At 35.7% G+C, this 21,493-nt stretch overlaps 2 protein-coding genes across 10 annotated transcripts in view; one reads left to right on the forward strand and one right to left on the reverse strand.

Moving 5' to 3' along the window:
- Window positions 1-16,978, reverse strand: LOC130052338 (uncharacterized). Its single transcript, XM_056156857.1, has 4 exons — window positions 16,865-16,978; window positions 3,000-3,113; window positions 549-579; window positions 1-266 (listed from the first exon to the last, which is right to left on the reverse strand). Exons 1-4 carry the CDS (start codon window positions 16,968-16,970, stop codon window positions 134-136), a joined length of 384 nt encoding a protein of 127 aa, XP_056012832.1. The 5' UTR covers window positions 16,971-16,978; the 3' UTR covers window positions 1-133.
- The window catches only part of LOC130052337 (uncharacterized), a 16,735-nt gene continuing 11,268 nt past the window's right edge, over window positions 16,027-21,493 (forward strand). For 3 of the 9 annotated variants that reach the window (XM_056156848.1, XM_056156849.1, XM_056156850.1), the window contains exon 1: window positions 16,041-16,500. In XM_056156848.1, the coding sequence (XP_056012823.1) occupies window positions 16,395-16,500 (106 nt within the window). In that variant the 5' untranslated portion in view covers window positions 16,041-16,394. Of the gene's footprint in view, window positions 20,299-21,493 lie in introns of all 9 variants that reach the window. The other 6 variants (XM_056156852.1, XM_056156854.1, XM_056156856.1 and 3 more) reach the window with 5 other exon arrangements.

Consider the following 21,493-nt stretch of genomic DNA (forward strand, 5'->3'; position numbering starts at 1 on the left):
ACAAGGTCAGCTTTGTTTTTATTTTCAGTTATTTGAGACACAGTGCTCCATGATGTTTTCTTACATAATACATACATCTAGATTGTTACTGAGAAATTGTATTATAATAATATATATTGTAATATTGTCGATATCAGCTGATGATTTCTATATAGGTGGGTGGGACAGGGGTATAGGCATTAGATTTAGGGTCAGGAATTGCCAGCGCTGTGTATTGCCTTTTCATATCGGCATACCGGTTAGGTTCGGACTTTCCACAGTCATCTCTGAAAAGTATACACACATATTTGATTAATGTGAAGTTGCGGTATCCATAATTATGTAAATGGAACAATAGTTATTCTGACAATGCCGAAAGCTTGACGATGATACAGGTTTTCTGGTCTTCACCATATACATGTAGTATGCCGTATAGAACATTTAGTACTTTTAGTCAGTTTACTGGAAGAAATTTAATTTCAGTTAAGTTAATTTCAGATGGAGATTCTAAGATATCAAGAAAATCATAAATATAGGGCATGACAAAAATGCACTCCACAAAGACCTACCGCATCTTAGGTTGTTCCCGTACTCCCAAATCTGCAAATAAATCAGAAAATTGTAATAACGCTTCCGGGGGAAATGTTTTTGGTTTTCTACGCACAGTATAGAAATCATAGTCAGGTGGACTTTCTTATCGAACTTTCACTAAAGTCAGAAACCAATGTCATTTCAAAGGCTACCATAACATGGGATCGACCTCTTTTTTATGGCCTCATTCGAAAGACTTTCACTTCTGATGACGAACGCTTCGCTAAACGTCTGGTTCGACTAGGTTGGTTGGTTGTACATGTATATTGTTTAACGTCCCGCTAGTGAATTTTTCACTCATATGGAGACATCACCATTGCCGATGAAGGGCTGCAAACATTAGGCCTATGCTCGGTGCTTACGGGCTTTGAGCAGGAAGGGATTTTTATCGTGTCACACCTGTTGTGACACACAACCTCGATTTTTGCGGTCTCATCTGAAGGATTGTCCCATTCAGTCGCATCTTACGACAAACAAGGGATATTGAGGACCTATTCTCTCCAGGATCTTCACGGAATAGTTCGACTAGGGTCAATGCGGCCACCACACTAAACATATATAATCTGTGGCCATCGAGAAACAAACTCAGGGCTTCCTAGTTGCGAAAAGCAAACGCCATAACCACTAGTCAACATTGGATTATTGTTAGTATTTCAACATGAATTCATCGTTGAACCATAGGTAATTTTTATTTCTTTATCTATATAGTAATTTTGCAACCAATAAAACAATTATAATCAATATGTTGATTTTATTTATCATTTTGATATAATGTTTACTGCTTTATGTTTATCGTGACAGGTCTTTGAAATATGTTACTTTTTATTGTAATGTTAAAGGTTTATAGTTGTAAGACTATTTTAGAATTGTGTACATTTAATACACACGATATGAACATTGTTAAATTCATATGAAACTTGTGAGACACACTTGCTTGTCTTTAAATCTTGAACAATACATGTATTTCGAATAGCAATGTCCAGCTTAAATTCAATCGATCATCAGCATAAATTTGACCTATTATCAGTATTTAATCAACATCAGAATTTAAACATTAGAATTAACCCACTTTTCAACGTTAAAAAATTATGCTAAATCAACGTCGAGGAGCCTAGTGTACGGCTACTTTGCACCCTATTGGCTTTCCAATTTAATCATACTTTTAAAAAGCACTGCAATACGTGGACCATAGGATTGTGTCTCAGCGTACATGGTTTATTAACAGGTCGCTACCCTCTATATATTTTAGTATACTGTAGAATGATTACATATTGGGCCAATCTGTTTTCATGTCAAGAAAATAAAAGTGTACATGTTTTGTATAAACATCTATTTAAACACTAGGATGAAATTTTAATAAATACTTGGTTAGATTGTGTACAGAAAATTCTTAATATGTGCAGTTTATCATATACACATGTATATATATATATATATATATATATATATATATATATGGAAAGAACAAGGTCTCATTATTAATGTTAAAGGGATAAATTAAATTCTATTACCAAACAAACACTACAAGATCATTTTATACAAAAATGGTCCAGTGACATAAATAATTCTTAAAAAGGGCAATTGTACAGAATCTTTAAACAAACATTCTTAAAGTTTCGTACAACAGATCGTCGATTACCAATTGAGGTTGGGAGATGGCATGGAATAGCACTCTGTGAGAGACTGTTCACTATGTAATAATAACCAAATTGCAGATGAGTTTCATTATATTTTAGAATCTAAAAAACCTGTCTGATATAAGGAAATTATACACTGGGAAATATTATCCACTTAGACCTAATGTTATCAAATTCAAAGATCTTATGTCAACCCAAAAAGGGAAAAATTTTTTTTTAAAAAAACTCTGTATGTTTATTTTGAAAATTTATGATACCGTCTGTCCTCCCTGATTACCAGATGTGTATTTACTTTTTGTTTTTATTCTTCTTTATATAATGTACCTCTGATCAGTGTTATTTATTATGTACAGATATTGTTACTGTACCTCATGTACCATTAATGGTTTGGGAGAATAAACTGAACTGTCGGAACTGTCAAACAGAGACTGACAGATAAACATGCTCCAATTTGTGTGGTAGATTTGAATAATATTCTATAATATATGTAAAATCAAACAAAATATCTATGTATACAAAAAACAACAACACGGTTGTAGAAATAAAGATGTGAAAATACTGGTGGGTGGATGGATCGGCGAGTGCGTGCGTGTGAGCGTTTGTATGTGGATGTGCATTCGGCATCAAGAGGGTTAAGTGGCGACACTCGATAAATTAACAGTAGATGAGTCTGGAATAACATAGAAAATTATGAATGATAAGGAGTAGGGATTTTATAATGAAGGTCGTCTCAAGGTGCTGCTGATGTTTATAGCCAATCATATAGTCATACTACTGTACTAAGAAATATACCTCTTGTATGTTTCAACTTCCGGACATACGCAACGAAAAGGACTCCAAAAAGGACTAGAGCAACCAAAATGAGGAAAACGCCCACGTACAGGAGTGGGGCGTCCGTACCATCGTCTGTAAATTAAAGGAAAACAAATCACAGATCATTCATTCCACGAGGCCCACAACCATCCCCTATCAATGCTTAAACTCTCGATTATGGATTCTTCTTTCCTACTAAAGTGGCCAGTTTGACCACAGGCTCTCGACGTTGTAATCAAACATATATATTGTAATTTGAAAAAAAAAGGCTTCGTATAAACAAACTATTTATACCTTAATTGTTTATAGGAAGACAATTTTTCTTACCAGAGCCTGTGAGTTTGACCTATACATTTCGATGTAATCGACGGTCGATGAATATCTCATAATGATGCCGCATGTCACATGATCATTCATATTAGTCAGCGATCCTCAATATTAACACTGGAAAGAGGACCTGTGAAAAATTGATATTCAAATATTTGTCCAGAGTAAAGAAGAATATAATTGTGGACGGTCAAAATTCGAGATAGGGTATTAAAATGCAGTAAATGTTAGGTCTCTATATGACGATTTGAGGACAGGTGATACAAAAGGTGGGTACATGCATGTAAAATGCGAAACGAAATCTACCAAAACGTAACGAAACCCACCGAAACGAAATGAAATCTAACGAAACATATCATTTGTATAACTGAACTCTTTTAATTGTGACAATTTAAGAAAAATGGTATCACGTGCCCCTGTGAAAGTTACCATAAATGAAAATCTTTGATGTAGTATTACGGGGATACGGTCCATCGGTTTGCATCAATCATTGTTTGAAGAAGCTGATGTGTGGGGAAAGAAGAAAGCATGATATGAGCACGTGCAAATTATAAAAGTTTTAAACTTTGGAGGGGGGGGGACTAACCACAAAGTAAATATCCGAAGTCAATTAGATTATACCATGTTCAATTAGTTTCGGATCCAAAATTTCAGAGCGGGGGGTTTACAGGTCGGAGGTCTGGGAAAATACACAAAACAAGGGGAGGAGGATTTGCCGGCGTTGGATCCGCCTTTGGGCAAAAATACGTGTTTCAGTATTTTTGCTCTAAAGACAAATGTATGGATACAAAAAACGTTAAACTAATCTTTAGCAAAACTTCGAGGCGAGTTTTCTTGTTAAATACGTGCAATTTAAATAAAATCTTCAGATAACCACTTAGAACTAACACTACCTATATTGTATTTAATTGGTACAAAATAAATTTAGAACTCAAGACAGAAAACATCAATATTTTAAGGAGAAAATGGAAGCGTATTTGCCTGCAGCCATCTTGGACTAGGGAAACGCACTTCTACCCATAATTCAGTATATACTTGCATTGTTCACGGACTTTATGATACATATGTTTACGGTCATACAGGGAGTGTGGTAAGTATAAAACAACGATAATTCGTTAGCTCCAATTCTAAATAGCCGAAAACTTTTATTAGTTGATTTCTAATTCAACTATTCATATGTTATTACATGTATTCAGATTAATAATGAAATGACCCTTTAATTCAATTCAAACATAGAATCTCTGATAGAATTATTTTTTCATAATAAATAATGGTGATTTCAAAATACATACATATAAATGTATGTATTTGTATGAAGTAACAGGGGATTCCGAGTATGACTTCCCGCTCTCTGTGTAATTTCTGCTTACCTTGTTCATAAGTCTTTTGATTGTACAAAATGCTGACTTCCTCCTGATATTATTACATAAAATATTTTCCGTTTTCAATTCCCCGTTTTAGCAACACCCTAAATATATAGAATTATCTCTAGACTTACTGCATATCAATAATAATTTCTAATAATATATATCTTACCGAATTGTATTCATTACTGAAAGTACTCGCACCTCACCAATTAGAGATGAAATAAGAGGTTAAAAGTCTTCCTGCTTTCAATTTTCTCAGACACCAGCTTCTTCAAACAAAGTTTGATGATAACCAAAGGACCGCTCAAAATTGTATATATGTCAACCCGAAACACCAGCAGGGGAAGCGAATTTCATTTATATATGGTAACCACAGCCTGATAGGGGCTAAGCCCGTTTTGGGCCCGAACTCTTATATAAATACATGTATATATGTAAGACTCTAAAGTGCGATGATCGCTCCAAAGTGCGATGGTCACGCCAAAGTGCGATGGTCTGCGCCAAAGTGCGATAGTTTGTTAACGTTACGGACGCCAAAGTGCGATGACCACGCCAAAGTGCGATGGTGCAGAGTTCAGTAACGTTTGTGACGTCACGTCATTCTTAACGTCTTTCAAAATAAAACCGAAGAAATGCAACACGGACGACAGCAACGGCAAGGTATACAAGGTTGAGGATAATGAGAACGTCAAAGTACATTTGTTGTCGAACTATCTACTTCGCCCAAACATTCTTTGATTCATGATCATTTATTACTTGTGACGTACACGTAATAAAATCCTGGGGATATGCTATAATGCAAAACATTCTATACAATTTCGCGTTGGAAAAATTTGTGTTTAATAACACGACAACTAGATGGTAATGAAATAAGTTGAACTTCTTATTTTTTATGCATGGATTTTGCACTGATATTTTGGTGAAACAACACACGGTTGGTACAGTCTGTGCCAAAACACGGTGTCGTTTACAAACCAATGGATTTCGGCGTGTCACACCATCGCACTTTGGTGTGTCAGACCATCGCACTTTGGCGCATGAGTGTGGACCATCGCACTTTGGCGTGTCACACCATCGGGATTTGGCGTGACCATCGCACTTTGGAGTCCCATCGCACTTTGGAGTCTTACATATATATCTATGGTATCACAGAGTTCGGGCCCAAAACGGGCTTAGACCCTATGGTGGTAACTTTCACAGGGGCCCTAGATACCATTTTTAATTATCTTAATCAAAAGAGTTCTGTTATGCAATCTGCTTCGTTTCGTTTACCTTAGATTTCGTTTTAATTTGATTTCGTTTCGGCAGGTTTCGTTTCGCAGGTACCCTGTATGGGTTGGTATTCCTTGGCTAAGTTTGGTTGCAATAAGTTCAGATAATGTTAAATGTATTCTATCTGTAAAAATCTTCTTTAATCCTTCAAACAAATAGCGGATAAACTGAGTGTATAGTTGAGATGAGGATGGATGCTTCTGTCAAATCCTGAAATTTGTGGTCTCAGGGTCGGGTTTTCAGGCCACAGGGCGGGCCTGGATAGGTCATACAAAGACATTGTTCTTCATCATTCAAAATCTTCAAGACTCCAATTCATAAACCAGGCAAACTGAGTGCATAGCTATGGACATCTTCGCTAGCCAAGGGTTTACGATACGCTTCGCTCAGAGAAGCGGAGCGGATCGTAAACCCTTGGCTAGCGAAGATGAGCTATGGAGGCCTATACCAAAATTGTGAAACGCACGATCCCTGGGTCAGATACCCAGGTCCCAGGACAGGGCTATATGGTCAGATTATGAGAATACATTACATGAGTATTTTTGTTTCTCCTCAACATGAAACAGACAAACTAGGTGCATAAGCCCTGGTTTTAAGATCGGGTAATATATACATTGTACTGTAGGAACCACCATTCTCTTTGTCCGTCTTCTCCTATCCACTTTGTGTATGGGCCATAACTTGTAATAGAGAAACATTACAGCTCATATACTTGTCATAAAAATTGTTTCCAACTTTAGCAGATGTAATAACTTTTGTAATAGAGAAATGGTAAAAAGATTGTTTATGACCAAGCTGGATGTCTAAACCAAATGCCATTATTTTAAGAGTTAAACATATCTGTGGGTCACAACTCTGTAACGGATAAATTCTAGAAGCTCATAACTGGCAAAAGAGATGCTAGAGACCAGACCATTTATGAAGCAAGGCTGTTTGGTCCAGGTTTAGTTCACCGGTGATAAAGGCTAGAATTAATGCTTTTAGAAGAGAAATACCCAGTATTGCGTCATAAATTTGAACCAAAGTAATCTTACCAAGATGGATATTAAGAATATCTGTCCTGCCTGTAACATTAGAAGTAATTATGATAAATTTTAATCAATAAAAACCCACAGCATCCAGTTAAAGAGTTCAAAAGATGCACTTTGTATATAATTCTTTTGTTGCTTATTATTTAGGTGACCGCTACGGTCCATTGCTATGGAATATCTGTACCAGTTAGAACGAACTCCATACCCTTGCCAACAGCAATCAAAGCATGACCAGAGAGAGAGAGAGAGAGAGAGAGAGAGAGATTAACTTATACTCCTACAGAGCGTAGATTATGAAATATTTGGAGATTGAAGATGAGTACCACTTTATGATGTATATAAGAAATTACATATGAAAAAGTATTGCTGGTATAGGCCAAGTATGTATAAGCTTCTACAATTACTGTACACAGTAAATGGCCTCTTGTAAGAGGTCTATGGCCTGGTTTTTACATCCCAGATTTTGTAATAAACCAAATACATGTATACGTGATAATGTCAAATTCAAGTTTTAAATCGTTGAAAAAACTAAAATTTATGATGCAGTCTGTCCTCCATAACTTATATCTCTTACTTTTTCTTTTTCTTTTCCTTTGTTTGTTGATTGACTGTTCGTATCTTACTTAACGTCTCGCTCGAGAATTTTTCACTCATATGGAGACGTCACCGAGACTGGTGAAGGGCTTCAAATTTAGGCCTATGCTTGGCACTTATGGCCATTGAGCAGTGATGGTTCTTTAGCGTGCCACACCTACTGTGACACGGGTCATCCGTTTTTAAGGTCATCTCCGAGGACCCGTAACATTCACACCTGATGCCGAGTGTTTGGCGATGGAACTGTCACTACCTGTTTTAACAACTTAGGTCTGTGGCGGCCGGGATTCGAACCCCAGCCTTCCGCATGCGGGGCGAACGCTCCTTTGTTTGTAGCTATAGTATGTATATCTCTTGTATTTCCTTTTTCATTAGTAATAGTTTTTTGTGTGTATTCACGGGCACTGGAAGTTAATGTAAATATATAGTATGTGCATGTATAAAAAAGGAAGGGTAGGACACTCTTTTTGAGGCAAATTCGGGTTTGGGTTATTGTGGACGTTTCTCAAACGGCTTGACGCGATGAATCGTTCACATATGCCTTACTTTCAATATCTGTAGGGTTTCGTTTCGTTCCAATGCCGTTCAGTCGAAGAAAAAGATGTTTTTACACCTCCAAGTGTCTAAGAATTTCGCTAGACTGTCTTACTTCCGGTTTAATCGCACTGAATTGATAGGTAAGTTCTGATTGGTCAATAATAGCGAGCGCAGCGAGCCAGCGCTCCGCGCTGGCTCGTACTGCGAACTCTAATGACTATAGCGCGGGAAATAATCCGAGCTAAATCTCAACCTCTAACAAGAATTTTTTTTTGACGCCAATCCCAGAAGTCCCTTGTATAAAATGGCGGATGGTTCGATTCGTAAAATAATAATTTAAAAAATCTTTGAAGTATTATAAACCTTTCTTATTTGAAAGGAAAGGATGACAATCATATCCCCCCCCCCCCTTTCTTTTTCTTTTTAAAATATTTTCTAAAGAAATGTAAACAGTCAGGTCACAACTACCAGGCTACGTCACAACACGCTCGTTGCATTTCCCGCTAAACTGGTTCCTACATTGGCGAGAAGAGCAAGACAAACTTCCACCAGAGTTCGTTTGCTCACAAACCAAACTCTTCCACTTAGGCATTATGGGATAGCGATTTCTTAGGCCGCGTATACTGTGACGTCACTGTAGAATGACGAAAAAACATAACGTTAAACGTAACCAACTTTCAAAACAAGAACGTAAACATCAAATTCATTACTTTACACAATAATTTGAACAGAGTATTCCTACTTTTTAATGATCTTTTGATCATTTTATGTTTAAAATAAAATCCATACTTTTATATTAATGCTTTTAATATTAATATCTTCAGACTTTTAACTGCGAACTACTTCTTTAGTGTAATTTGTCTGCGTGATAATCGCGGACTCACAATATACAGATCTGTATATTGTGGTGCGTCACATAGGAGAGGTCTATTCGTAGGCACTGTGACGTAATGAGGCCTCGACGAGGAGTTTGAAGAGCAAGACAGTAATCCTACGTATTGACAGTGAACCAGATCAGTTTTCCTTGTTTTCAATATAATTTTTTGAAAATGTATTCAGATATGCTGCGCTCGCCCCAACGGTCACACCGTAATCATATTAAAATTAAAGTCTGAATTGACACATGTTATCTAATCCATAAATACATATGTAGAAAAAATAATTCTCAGGATTATTACTTCATGATGGTATTAAAGACTAGTGGTTAAGTACATGAGCCATGTTTGTTTTTATACCGAGCGAAGCTCGGACGGGCCAAAGGCCCGTCCGTGAAACAAGGCTCTAAAGGTAACACGTATGTAAAAGAAAAAAGTCAAAATCAGCAAAAGAAAAAGAGATAATCTCCATATACGTTCGCTGAAATTTTCGTTATCCATATGGGCGCCGCCATTTTTTTTTTTTTTTTTATTACCTGCTTCAACAGTTATTCGTGTTTTATTTTGAATGTCAATAATAGAAGACTCTGGCGTGCAATTCGTAATTTAAACACTCAGTTTGTTCAAAGTGAATAGTATAATTATCATTGTAACAGGTTTTAGCAAATAAATACATATAAAACCGTAATATGTTTTACGGCGTGACCGTATTTGAGGGCGAAGCAAAAAAGTTTTGGCATTAGTATCTATATCCAAAACAGGACAAAAACAACCCGAAGTTAGCACGCGGACAGAGCTGTATCAAAGCATCCTAATTTTGGACATTTGATCCGCCTATATATTGAACGCGGGAAATATAACGCAATTGATGTCAACAGTACATTGTGACGTCCTATTCAGCGTCGTTATTTAGCAAATTTACAAACATAGTGTTTGAACCACAACAAAAAACATGAGTTTAATCGTGGAGGGATTATATATGATTAGGAAAATAAGATTTACATGCCTTTACGGATTTTATGTAACATCTCAGAACGACATGAACTAGGGTAGACGAGATTCAAAATGGAGGAATACATGTCCACGCGCTAATATTCGAATCGACGCCATTGGTACCAAACTTTTCAAGTTCCATAGGTATGGTTTAATTTTTCATTATTTTCCTATATTTCCCTTTTAAACATGTATATACGTGTTACCTATAGGGAGACCTCCGCTCTCATGGCCCTTCGGGCCGTGAGAGGGCTTCGCCCTCTAATACGACTAAATAGATGAACGAGTTCAAGAGTTTCTTTGAATAAGAATAAGAATATACGATAAAATTACGGTTACTTTAAGATTAAGTACAGAGCTGGTAAACTTAATAAGGATGCAGATGGATTGTCTAGAAATCCACAACAGCAGGAAATGTTTGCAGATGTCGTACGGGCAATTTCTAGTGCAATATTGGTTAAGGACACTCCACTAGCAGAGAGTTTTGTAATTGGGAAGTCGTTGAAGCCAGCAGAGCATGAGGTCAACTTTCAATTATCATATGAAGAGATGGCTAAGGTAAACTGGAGTGAAGAACAGAAAGATGATCCTCACATAAACAGAGTTAAGTACTTTGTTAGTAGAAGAGAGAAATCTTCAGGTAAGAATTTACATCAGGAATCTAGTGACGTGAAGTTATTCTTGAGGGAATGGAAACAATTGGTAATTGATAGAGAAGTTCTGTATAGAGAAACAACAGTGAATGGAGAACAGGTGAGACAGTTAGTGCTACCAAGTAAGTACAAGCACATGGTTCTTAAAGGACTTCATGATGAAATGTTTCACCAGGGAAGAGATAGAACTTACTGGTTATTACAACAACGTTTCTATTGGCCCAACATGTACAGAGATGTTCAGGAGAAAGTGGAGCAGTGTGAAAGATGCATTAGGAGCAAGACCAGAGAAATACCCAGAGCAGAAATGATCCCTATCCAAACATCCAGACCATTGGAGCTTCTTTGTATCGATTTCCTCAGTCTAGAGAAATCCAAAGGTGGACATGAAAATATCTTAGTCATAACCGACCACTTTTCCAGATATGCCATGGCAATTCCAACCAGAAATCAGCTAGCATCGACAACAGCAAAGGTATTGTATGAACATTTCATTTGCCATTACAGTTTCCCAGCACGTATCCATTCAGATCAAGGAAGGAATTTTGAGAGTTCTGTAATCAAAGAGTTGTGTCGCATAGCAGGAGTCAAGAAGAGCAGGACTACTCCCTATCACCCTATGGGGAATGGGCAAGTTGAAAGGTTTAATCAGACCCTTTTGAGAATGTTAGCTACTTTGGATGAGCATCAGAAACAAGATTGGAAAACTTATGTTTTGCCAGTAGTACATGCATATAATGCAACTAAAAACGAGACTACAGGGTATTCCCCTCACTATCTAATGTTTGTTTGACACCCTCGTTTGGCAATAGATGCTTACTTTAGTATTGAGAATTCTGAGAAGCAGGTAAGAAGTAGGGAAAACTATGCTCAGAAATTACAAAGGAGATTAAACTTTGCATACAGAGTGGCAAGGGACAACATGCAGAGGAAATCGGATAGGTACAAACATAATTATGATCAGAAGGTAAGATTTGAGAGGTTGGAGGAAGGTGATAGAGTTCTTATTAGGAAGTTAGTGTTTTCAGGAAGATCGAAGTTATCAGACAAGTGGGAAAGAGATCTATATGTGGTGGTTGAACAACCGGTTTCAGACATTCCAGTTTATAGAGTTAGGAAAGAATCGGGTTGTGGAAAAATTAGAACTTTACATAGGAATTTATTATTACCATTTATGTGTATCTCGAATTCAGATAGTACAAAATATTCAATTAGAAAGCAAAGGCAGACTAAGTCAGTGCAGGAAGAACATGAAATACAAGAAGTTTCATCAGGAACAGAATCAGATAGTGATCATGATCAGGATATTATTTTTGCTAAGACTGTTAGAAGTAAAAATGTTTCAAAGAATTTCAGAATTCCATCAAAACCAAAATCCACTTTTGTATCTGAGATTTCATCAGAAGCAGAATCGGGGCAGAGATCCTTTTTATCCACATCTGACTCTTCAGTCGTAGAAAGTCCAGCTGTGGTAGAACCAAGGAGATCCAAAAGGGATAGACAACCACCAGATAGATATGGTACTTGGGTTTCTCCTCAAAATGCCCAGATTTGGTATGTATAGGGGGAGAATGTCACAGGTGAAAGAGACTTGTCTTTACTGAATATGTATATATGGTCTTATGAGGGATTGATCTACATGTGTAACGTGCTGTAGTTAAGGATTGAACTTCATGGTTTTGCATTTACATGGGTATGAAGTAGAAGTAGTTAAGATGGTAGATAGAAAACTACATATGAAATATTTACATGATGTGCACTTGATGTGTTATGTGAATTTATTTTTTATATAGTTGAGTTTAGATGTAATTAAGCATATTAATGAGTATTTGGATTTGCTTCAGGAAATGCCAGGAGACATTTCAATAAAGAGGGGGAGAATGTCACAGGGTGACAATTGCGTATTTTAATTATCAAATGTTATATGCATTTTATTCATTTCAGATTGTTCAATACACTTTCATCCATTCATTCCCCCTGTTTACTAATTCATTCATGCATTGTCATCGTATTCGTGTTGTGTTCTTGTGTACGTGGTGTCACGTGATTGTTTTGTGAATAGGGTTTTGCTGAGTGAGGTATTTGTAGAGCGAGTGAGTATTTTATTAGAAGTTGCAGAACAAGTTTTTAGGGAGTGGTAGTAGTGTGCGCATGTGTGTGAGCTTGTATAAAAGGATGAGTACGGATTAATTCAGAGATTAACAAGACTTTAACGCAGAACATCAGGGTAAGTCTCATACCGAGATACCCTATACGGATATATTCCTTACGGGATATAAAGATATATAACTGGTAAGAACTAAATTCATTTAAATCGTTTTAATCTATTTAATAATAATTTGTTGCTCAAATTATCGTATGTGAGAGATGTATGTGTGAATGTTTCATTTTCATTTTAGGTCATCGTCAAAAATATTACTGCAGTATCGGATATGTTGGATACAAATAAAAATTAATTGAAACCTGCACCAAGAGTTCTTCTTGTTGTAAGACCCCGTGACAACCATTTTGAATTTATTGGTTAACTTTGTTTAGTTTTAACGGCCTTTTTCATTGCATACGGAATGTATTATTGTTGTTTATAATTGTTTGCTTTGAAAAATAGAAAAAGGTCGAGGCTAAATGTGACGTCACAATGCACAGTTTACGTCGCCTTGCGTTTTATTTCCCGCGTTCAATGAATAGGCGGATCATGTAAAACTGTTGTCCCCATATAAACTCCTTTAATATTGAGATGTTACTGGGTGTTTAGCGCAAGGAAATTTCATTCAAAATATATATTTTTAAATGAATCATAATCTACCATACTTAACGGAATTAATATGTTTTACGGTGTGACCGTGTTTGAGGGCGAAGCAAAAAAGTTTTGGCATTAGTATCTATATCCAAAACAGGACAAAAACAACCCGAAGTTAGCACGCGGACAGAGCTGTATCAAAGCATCCTAATTTTGGACATTTGATCCGCCTATATATTGAACGCGGGAAATATAACGCAAATTGATGTAAACAGTACATTGTGACGTCCTATTCAGCGCCGTTATTTAGCAAATTCACAAACATAGCGTTTGAACCACATCAAAAAACATGGCGTTAATCGTGGAGTGATTATATATGATTAAGAAAATAAGATTCACATGCTTTTACGGATTTTATGTGTAACATCTCAGAACGACGTGAACTAGGGTAGACGAGATTCAAAATGGAGGAATACATGTCCACGCGCTAATATTCGAATCGACGCCATTGGTACCAAACTTTTCAAGTTCCATAGGTGTGATAGTTGGACTTTTGTTTTAATATGTATACGGTGTGACCGTTGGACCGAGCGAAGCATGTACGTAACTCCGTTTCCCGAGTGGTAATCATAATTCCGTGATTATGATTCATTTAAAAATATATATTTTGAATGAAATTTCCTTGCGCTAAACACCCAGTAACATCTCATTAAAGGAGTTTATATGGGGACAGCAGTTGTACATGATCCGCCTATTCATTGAAGGCGGGAAATAAAACGCAAGGCGACGTAAACCGTGCATTGTGACATCACATTTAGCCTCGACTTTTTTCTTTTTTTCAAAGCAAACAATTATAAACAACAATAATACATTCCGTATGCAATGAAAAAGGCCGTTAAAACTAAACAAGATTAACCAATAAATTCAAAATGGTAAAAAAAGTAACCGTAATTTTATCGTATATTCTTATTAAAGAAACTCATGAACTCGTTCATCTATTTAGTCGTATTACGGTTTTATATGTATTTATTTGCTAAAACCTGTTACAATGATAATTGTACTATTCACTTTGAACAAACTGAGTGTTTAAATTACGAATTGCACGTCAGAGTCTTCTATTATTGGCATTCAAAATAAAACACGAATAATTGTTGAAGCAGGTAATGAAAAAATAAATGGCGGCGCCCATATGGATCACGAAAATTTCAGTGAACGTATATAGAGATTATCTCTTTTTATTTTGCTGATTTTGACTTTTTTCTTTTACATACGTGTTACCTTTAGAGCCTTGTTTCACGGACGGGCCTTTGGCCCGTCCGAGCTTCGCTCGGTATTATTTTACATTATACTTTGATTTAATTCAAATTCTCATTCATTCATTCATGCTTGCATTCATTCATGCGCAGCGCTACTAACTACAGTTTTTGTGTGTATGTGTTTAAATAAACCTAAACACCCCTATTTCTTATAATGGTTAAGTTCAGGTCTCAGGTGAGAGTATGTACATTTTAATAGGTAATGTACTGGGTTTAAATTTCTATTGGCTGGTTATTTGTATTTTGGTCAATGGTAGACCCTGGCGGGAATTTCAGGGTGCTTGCAGGTATTCTTTTTCAAAGTGAGTAGTTAGTGAGTTGCTAGACCAGGAGAAGAATAGTTTGTCTTACATAGGTGTGACTACTACATTTCATAAATCTAAAAGTACTTGGATTGTTCTATACAACACCTTTACCTGTAAGTAAAATAAGCTATTTAAAATCTATAAAATCACTTATTTAATTCTATATAAGTAATTAATGAATGAGAAGTTATATTTTAAATAAATTGCCAAACTTGTATGAAAGAGAAGAATGGAAGCTGCTAAATGTTATGAATATCTATTCAGTTATTGCAAGTTTTTATTTTAATTCATGTATCCTTAAATGAGAAGGGTTTGTGAATATTGTTATAATTGCTGTTTTAATAGGTCAGTATATATAAAGCCCAGTTTTGAGCCAACACTGTATAAGGGGCTAACTCGGTTCCATAAACCGGTATGTAATGTACATATAATTGACCTAATCTAATTACTATATTTTAATCACAGAAATAATGTAAACTATAAATTAATGGCCTAAACATTAATTTCTATTAATTGAATGTTCTGTGTATTTGTTATTGTTGAAATATCATGTCTTAGTATTGTCTTTGTGTTGTTTGTATGTTTATATATTGTCATTGTTTTAGGGTCATCACATCTCATGTCATCTCATCTCGTATATGTTTTACTCCGTATGATTGATGAAATAAATGAACTCACTACCCTACAACCATCTTGTGAAATTCATATTCAAGAACGGTTACATAGGTATGGTTTAATTTTTCATTATTTTCCTTTTAAACATGTATATACGTGTTACCTATAGGGAGAGCTCCGCTCTCACGGCCCTTCGGGCCGTGAGAGGGCTTCGCCCTCTATAATTACCACTTGGGACATTCCAATGACCATTACGTACATGCTTCGCTCGGTCCAACAGTCACACCGTATACATATTACTTCAAATATTCTTATCATTATTTCAGAACCAATAAGAATGACATTATAAACTTATAAATGTTTATTACATTGACCAATCAGAACTTGCATTTCGATTCGGTGCGATTAAACCGAAAGTAAGACAGTCCAGCGAAATTCTTAGACACTTGGAGGTGTAAAAACATTTTCTTCTTCGAATGAACGGCATTGGAACGAAACGAAACCCTACAGATATTGAAAGTAAGGCATATGTGAACGATTCATCGCGTCAGGCCGTTTGAGAAATGTCCACAATAACCCAAACCCGAATTTGCCTCAAAAAGAGTGTCCTACCCTTCCTTTTTTATACATGCACATACTATATATTTACAGTGCCCGTGTGTGTATTCACGATTAATGAAGACGACTTGCTATTATGTTTTATTATTTATTGTACCTCATGTACAACCGATGGATGGTGTGAGTGAAAATAAATGAAGTTGGATCATATCTATTGGACAGAAGCCAGCGATATGTGTACAAAAGTGCTGTGCGGGCTTTGTGCGTCATCAACATCACAGAAAAATATACGCAAGTACCGTGGGTATACTTTTATTAGCAAAATTTAATTATATATCGCATTTGGCGCTGAAGTAGGAAGGCTATCTTGTGGCAGGATAGCTTTGAATTGTGAAACTCTCGAATTACCCATTATTATACACAAATGAAGAAGGATCACACCAGCAATGTTGCTCAGATTCTTCTAAATTTTAAATATACACAATGCAAATACACATATATAGTACGTAATAAGACTATTGAACGGGACAATTCGCTGCCCACCGTGAGATGAGAATAGATGCAGTGTCAAAAAGTAAACTCTCTACAATATAGAAGTGGACAGTGTACTCTTAAACTACAATGACGAAATATTCATAATTAAAGCCTCATTTTATACCAGTACCTTGTGAGTCGGGAGGGGGAGGAGGTGGCTGGTTTCTCTCGGTGTCCTTATAATATGCCATATCATAAATATCAGGCATACGTACATGAGCCAAGTAATGAAACATTAAAAAAACAGCGGAAGGATAAGGAAGTCACTAGTCTACATGTATAATGTAAAAAAAAATATGATAATAAAGTACCATATACATCTCTCTATACCGTTAGGAGTTTCAGTTGAAAAACAAAGTTAAAAGATGTCTCAAAGCTTTAATTTGAAAGTATACCACGATTCTACGAAGCTTTAGGCAAACTTTTTTCTGTCTCTTGCTATCTCTTTCTTCCTTGTCACTCACTAACAAATATGTCTCTTCACCGAATGTTTACATGTACTTTCAAGGATATTTAACTTCCTATTAGTAAAGGTATTTTGTACCCACTCGCCTTCTCTATCATTCTCATTCTGTCCCTCACTGTGGACGCAGTGACAAATGCTCAGATTGAAATCACGTGATAAAGTAAATAAATGAGTGCAATTGTATTACTCAGTATTTAAACTTCACTTAAGGAAGGATGTTATGTGTGAGGATTGTGCGTTTGTTGGTTTCCGTGTAGGTCTTGTTGAAGTCTCATTCTTGTTTCAACTCAAACTGCTAGCATACATGTCCGAGATCAATGTGTTACCATGATGATTTCTTTGATCTTCGAATTCAACAAAGGAGACTAAGCAGCTGGTGAAGACATTTTAAAAAAATATTTTTGACAATTGGTTGTGTGATTTAGAATGGGAGGATCAGGTACGTGAAGTTAAGTACATTTACGAGTATATAGTGGTTTAGTGGTGAAAGATTTTATTTCATTTGTTATGCATAATAGTGCCTAGATTCTATAAGTGGTGCACATATAGTGTGCAGTACAAAAACAGCAGATGATAGATGTATAACATTACAATAATACCCTGCAAACATTTTGTTTACTTTCCTTGTTTAAATTGCTTATATGTTATAAATTTCCGCAAATACACTTCCAAGGGTTTATAGAGGAAAACAATCATTTGAATCATATTTTGTTCAGGATCATTCCTATGGCATTGCAAACCACCTTATTCGATACATACATATTCTTATATAGAATCGTTTTGCACTTCCACGGCTTCATTCATAAGCATAGTGCCTCGTATGCTATGTAGTCAACACAGTTATATAGAAAGTATTTGAACAACTTTATTTTTCTTTCATTTAAGTGATTAGTATTTTATTCATGTATATATAGAAAATACATAAATAAATATATATGTAAATTATATATATATGTGTGTGTATATAACAAATTTGAATGATTGGGTAATTTACAATCTGACATGATGACGTAACAGTATATTATTAGTATGTACAGTCGCTGTCGATTTCAGGAAAGCTAACATACGGGCATCTCATTCTCGAGAGCAGGATCTTGTAATTAATTTTTTTCTCTCTCTAAAAAGAAATCTAACTGCATCCGGTTCTCGATGATGATGTCTAACTCCATACCTATCCACTTCCGGGTCTCGTTCTAACAATGAAAACGACAGATTTGACTTTACTTATCACTTGACTTCTGTATGTTTGGTATACGATTCATTACACTCGCCTAACTCGTGAGGCCAGTGGAATGGAGTGACGTAAATGTGGAGGAAACCGATTATATATCAGATTCTGTTTTTCTCTCGATCATTACCTCTTCCTCTGTCGTCTTCCCTCTGACGTGTACTGCACTCAACAATGACCTTGAAGACTCGTTTCGGAGATGTTATCATTTCGTGCAACTAGACGAAACAACACCAACAAGATCTTCAGCATACTTCAAACACCCGCATTGAATCTGTCTAGCTTATAAAACTAAGAAATGGAAAGACGTCTGTGTACATCTAAGCCTGATTCATTGAGTCTTCTTTAAAAATGTACATACAGCCCTCTAAGGCATTGTTTCTGGAATGAGACTAAGATTTTTATCCACATCTCTTATCCATAATTCTGTAATTGACAAATATCCGCACAAAAGCAGCAAAGAATGTTCTCATTCATCCAGTAGAAAATGACAACAATTTAATATAAACAGATGTTGCCTTAAACGCAGTTTTATCGTGTTCAAGTATATAAGGAGACAAGGGATGCAAATTGCAAAGTTTTGCACACACGCTGCCATGGATACACAACATACACTATCTTTGCAAAAAGAAGTACAGTAATTTCACTTCCTGGTATTAAAGACCAAGTTGTTTATAGACAATTTCATACCCTTTCTGTATTAGATTCTGCGAATTCAATTATCAGTTTTTAAAGGATATTTTGTCGATTTGACCGAGGATATTAAAGGGGTGTAAAAATTTGGCATATTTTATCATGATTCGTGACACTATTTCTAAACGGTTATCGTATATATACCATTCAAATGTTGGTTGGATGTTTTTGTTGTTGGTTTTTTTTTGTTTTTTGTTTTTGTTTTTTTTTGTTTTGTTTTTTTTTTGTTTTTTACAAAATAACCAACAAAAAAAATATAAATAAATAAATAAAAATCGGAAATTTAACCTTGTATTTTCATAGGGTATGATTGTAAATATTTTACAATTATTTATGTCCGAATGAGACGTTATCACTCAACGTATACTGAAAAATAAAGTCTAGTATTATTAGATATTAACATCACTATGAATGAACCATTTGCTCGAGCTCACGATACTAAATCAAATACGAGGCGTGTATCCTGTCGTGACTCATCTTATTGTTTAGATCATTATTAATTCGTCTTAAAATCAGACTTCATTGATGCGTTTTGAATTTTGAAAAGACGAAGAAAATCATTTATAAATAGCCCAAAGCTCTAAAATGGTGAAAAGCCACCAAAATTGCTTTCTGTCATCAATTACATCTGGCCCAATTACCTGGGGTCAAGCTGTGACATATTTATTTTCCTTACATGAAAAAATTGACTCTAGTAAGTACGAAATTCGTTAGAGGGACAAGATTTCATGAAAGAATGTTCTGTTGTGGAAAATTGATCGGGTGTTTTAGCTCTAAAGAAGGTAAATGACTGAGTTCGTTCGTTTCTTTATCAGTATACATGTTGTAACACTAGTACATGCGTGCTTTTTATATCTGACAGGCGTTATACTCCATGTTAACTTCACCACAAAACAATCTATTCATAGAGAATGGTGTACGTTTCATTGAAAGTCGTGTGTCTGGGTTACCCTTTTTACTGCATTAAAAGCGCCATTATTAGTCTATATATGTATATACTCTTATCAATTTTAACCCCTTCTGTCGCCTCAATGTTTACTTCCTGAATGGATAGAGTTTGGTTGTCGTCTGCTGTAACTGTCGTTATATTCTGACTTAACTCTCTCATGTTTAGTGATCACCACAACAAGAATGACATTTTGGACTAAACTTAAATCACTGGTAGGGCTTGGTGATGGTAGGTATATGTACGCTTTACTGGTTAAATGTATCTGTTTACCGTTGTACGTTCTGTATTTAAATATATACATAGACGGGTTGTGTTTTGTTATCTAAAGAAATCCACAAAACTATGTCACAGTTAAGGAATATACATATACGTCCTTGAATTAAGGAAACGTGTGCACTTTCATTGATAGGTAATTCATTTAACCTGGCTACCGCTTTGTCTTAGTTCGAATGATTTCAACCAATTTTTACCCTTATAAATTAGTTATTTTAAGATATAACACGTAATCGTTCTTCAATAACTTACTGTTTATTCAATATTAAATAACAATTGGTGTGTGAATGTACGAAATCGAGTACGGTACGTAAACTGCACTTCTGCCTAATCCATCTACATCTATTCGGAGGCACTAAATGTGCGTCAACCTCGGGAAGCCCAGCTAGATTTCCTGGAATCTTCCGTGAGAGTAGACCCTCTGGAATCTTCCGTGAGAGTAGACCATCTTCCGTGAGAGTAGACCCTCTGGAATCTTCCGTGAGAGTAGACCCTCTGGAATCTTCCGTGAGAGTAGACCCTCTTAGCCTCCTTTATATTTCGTGGTCCTTTTGACTAAGTGTTGTCTTGAGGCTGACCAATAGCGTTACTTTGTACATTTGTATTTTGACCTCGTGAAGTTAGTAACAAGTTGTGTGTATGTATGTACTAATCCAACGATAGCATTTAATGTACACTTGTATTTTTATTCCTTGTGGAGAAGACATAGGAGAACCACTCATTCAATATACTGATATTACTTTTGTGTTGATGAAATTCAGTATACTGATATTACTTTTGTGTTGATGAGAACCACTCATTCAATATACTGATATTACTTTTGTGTTGATGAAATTCAATATACTGATATTACTTTTGTGTTGATGAGAACCACTCATTCAATATACTGATATTACTTTTGTGTTGATGAAATTCAATATACTGATATTACTTTTGTGTTGATGAGAACCACTCATTCAATATACTGATATTACTTTTGTGTTGATGAAATTCAATATACTGATATTACTTTTGTGTTGATGAGAACCACTCATTCAATATACTGATATTACTTTTGTGTTGATGAGAACCACTCATTCAATATACTGATATTACTTTTGTGTTGATGAGAACCACTCATTCAATATACTGATATTACTTTTGTGTTGAT

The sequence above is a fragment of the Ostrea edulis genome, chromosome 2 (genome assembly GCF_947568905.1).
Source record: "Ostrea edulis chromosome 2, xbOstEdul1.1, whole genome shotgun sequence".
Classification (NCBI taxonomy): domain Eukaryota; kingdom Metazoa; phylum Mollusca; class Bivalvia; order Ostreida; family Ostreidae; genus Ostrea; species Ostrea edulis.

What these genes read in the sequence shown, in the direction of transcription:
- LOC130052338 (XM_056156857.1), bottom strand. Translation starts at nt 16,970, where the DNA reads ATGTTTCATTACTTGGCTCATGTACGTATGCCTGATATTTATGATATG. An exon ending in TCCCCCTCCCGACTCACAAG is followed by an intron (nt 3,114 to 16,864) that starts GTACTGGTATAA and finishes TTTAATTTACAG; the next exon opens with ACGATGGTACGGACGCCCCA. An exon ending in GAAGTTGAAACATACAAGAG is followed by an intron (nt 580 to 2,999) that starts GTATATTTCTTA and finishes ATTTATTTGCAG; the next exon opens with ATTTGGGAGTACGGGAACAA.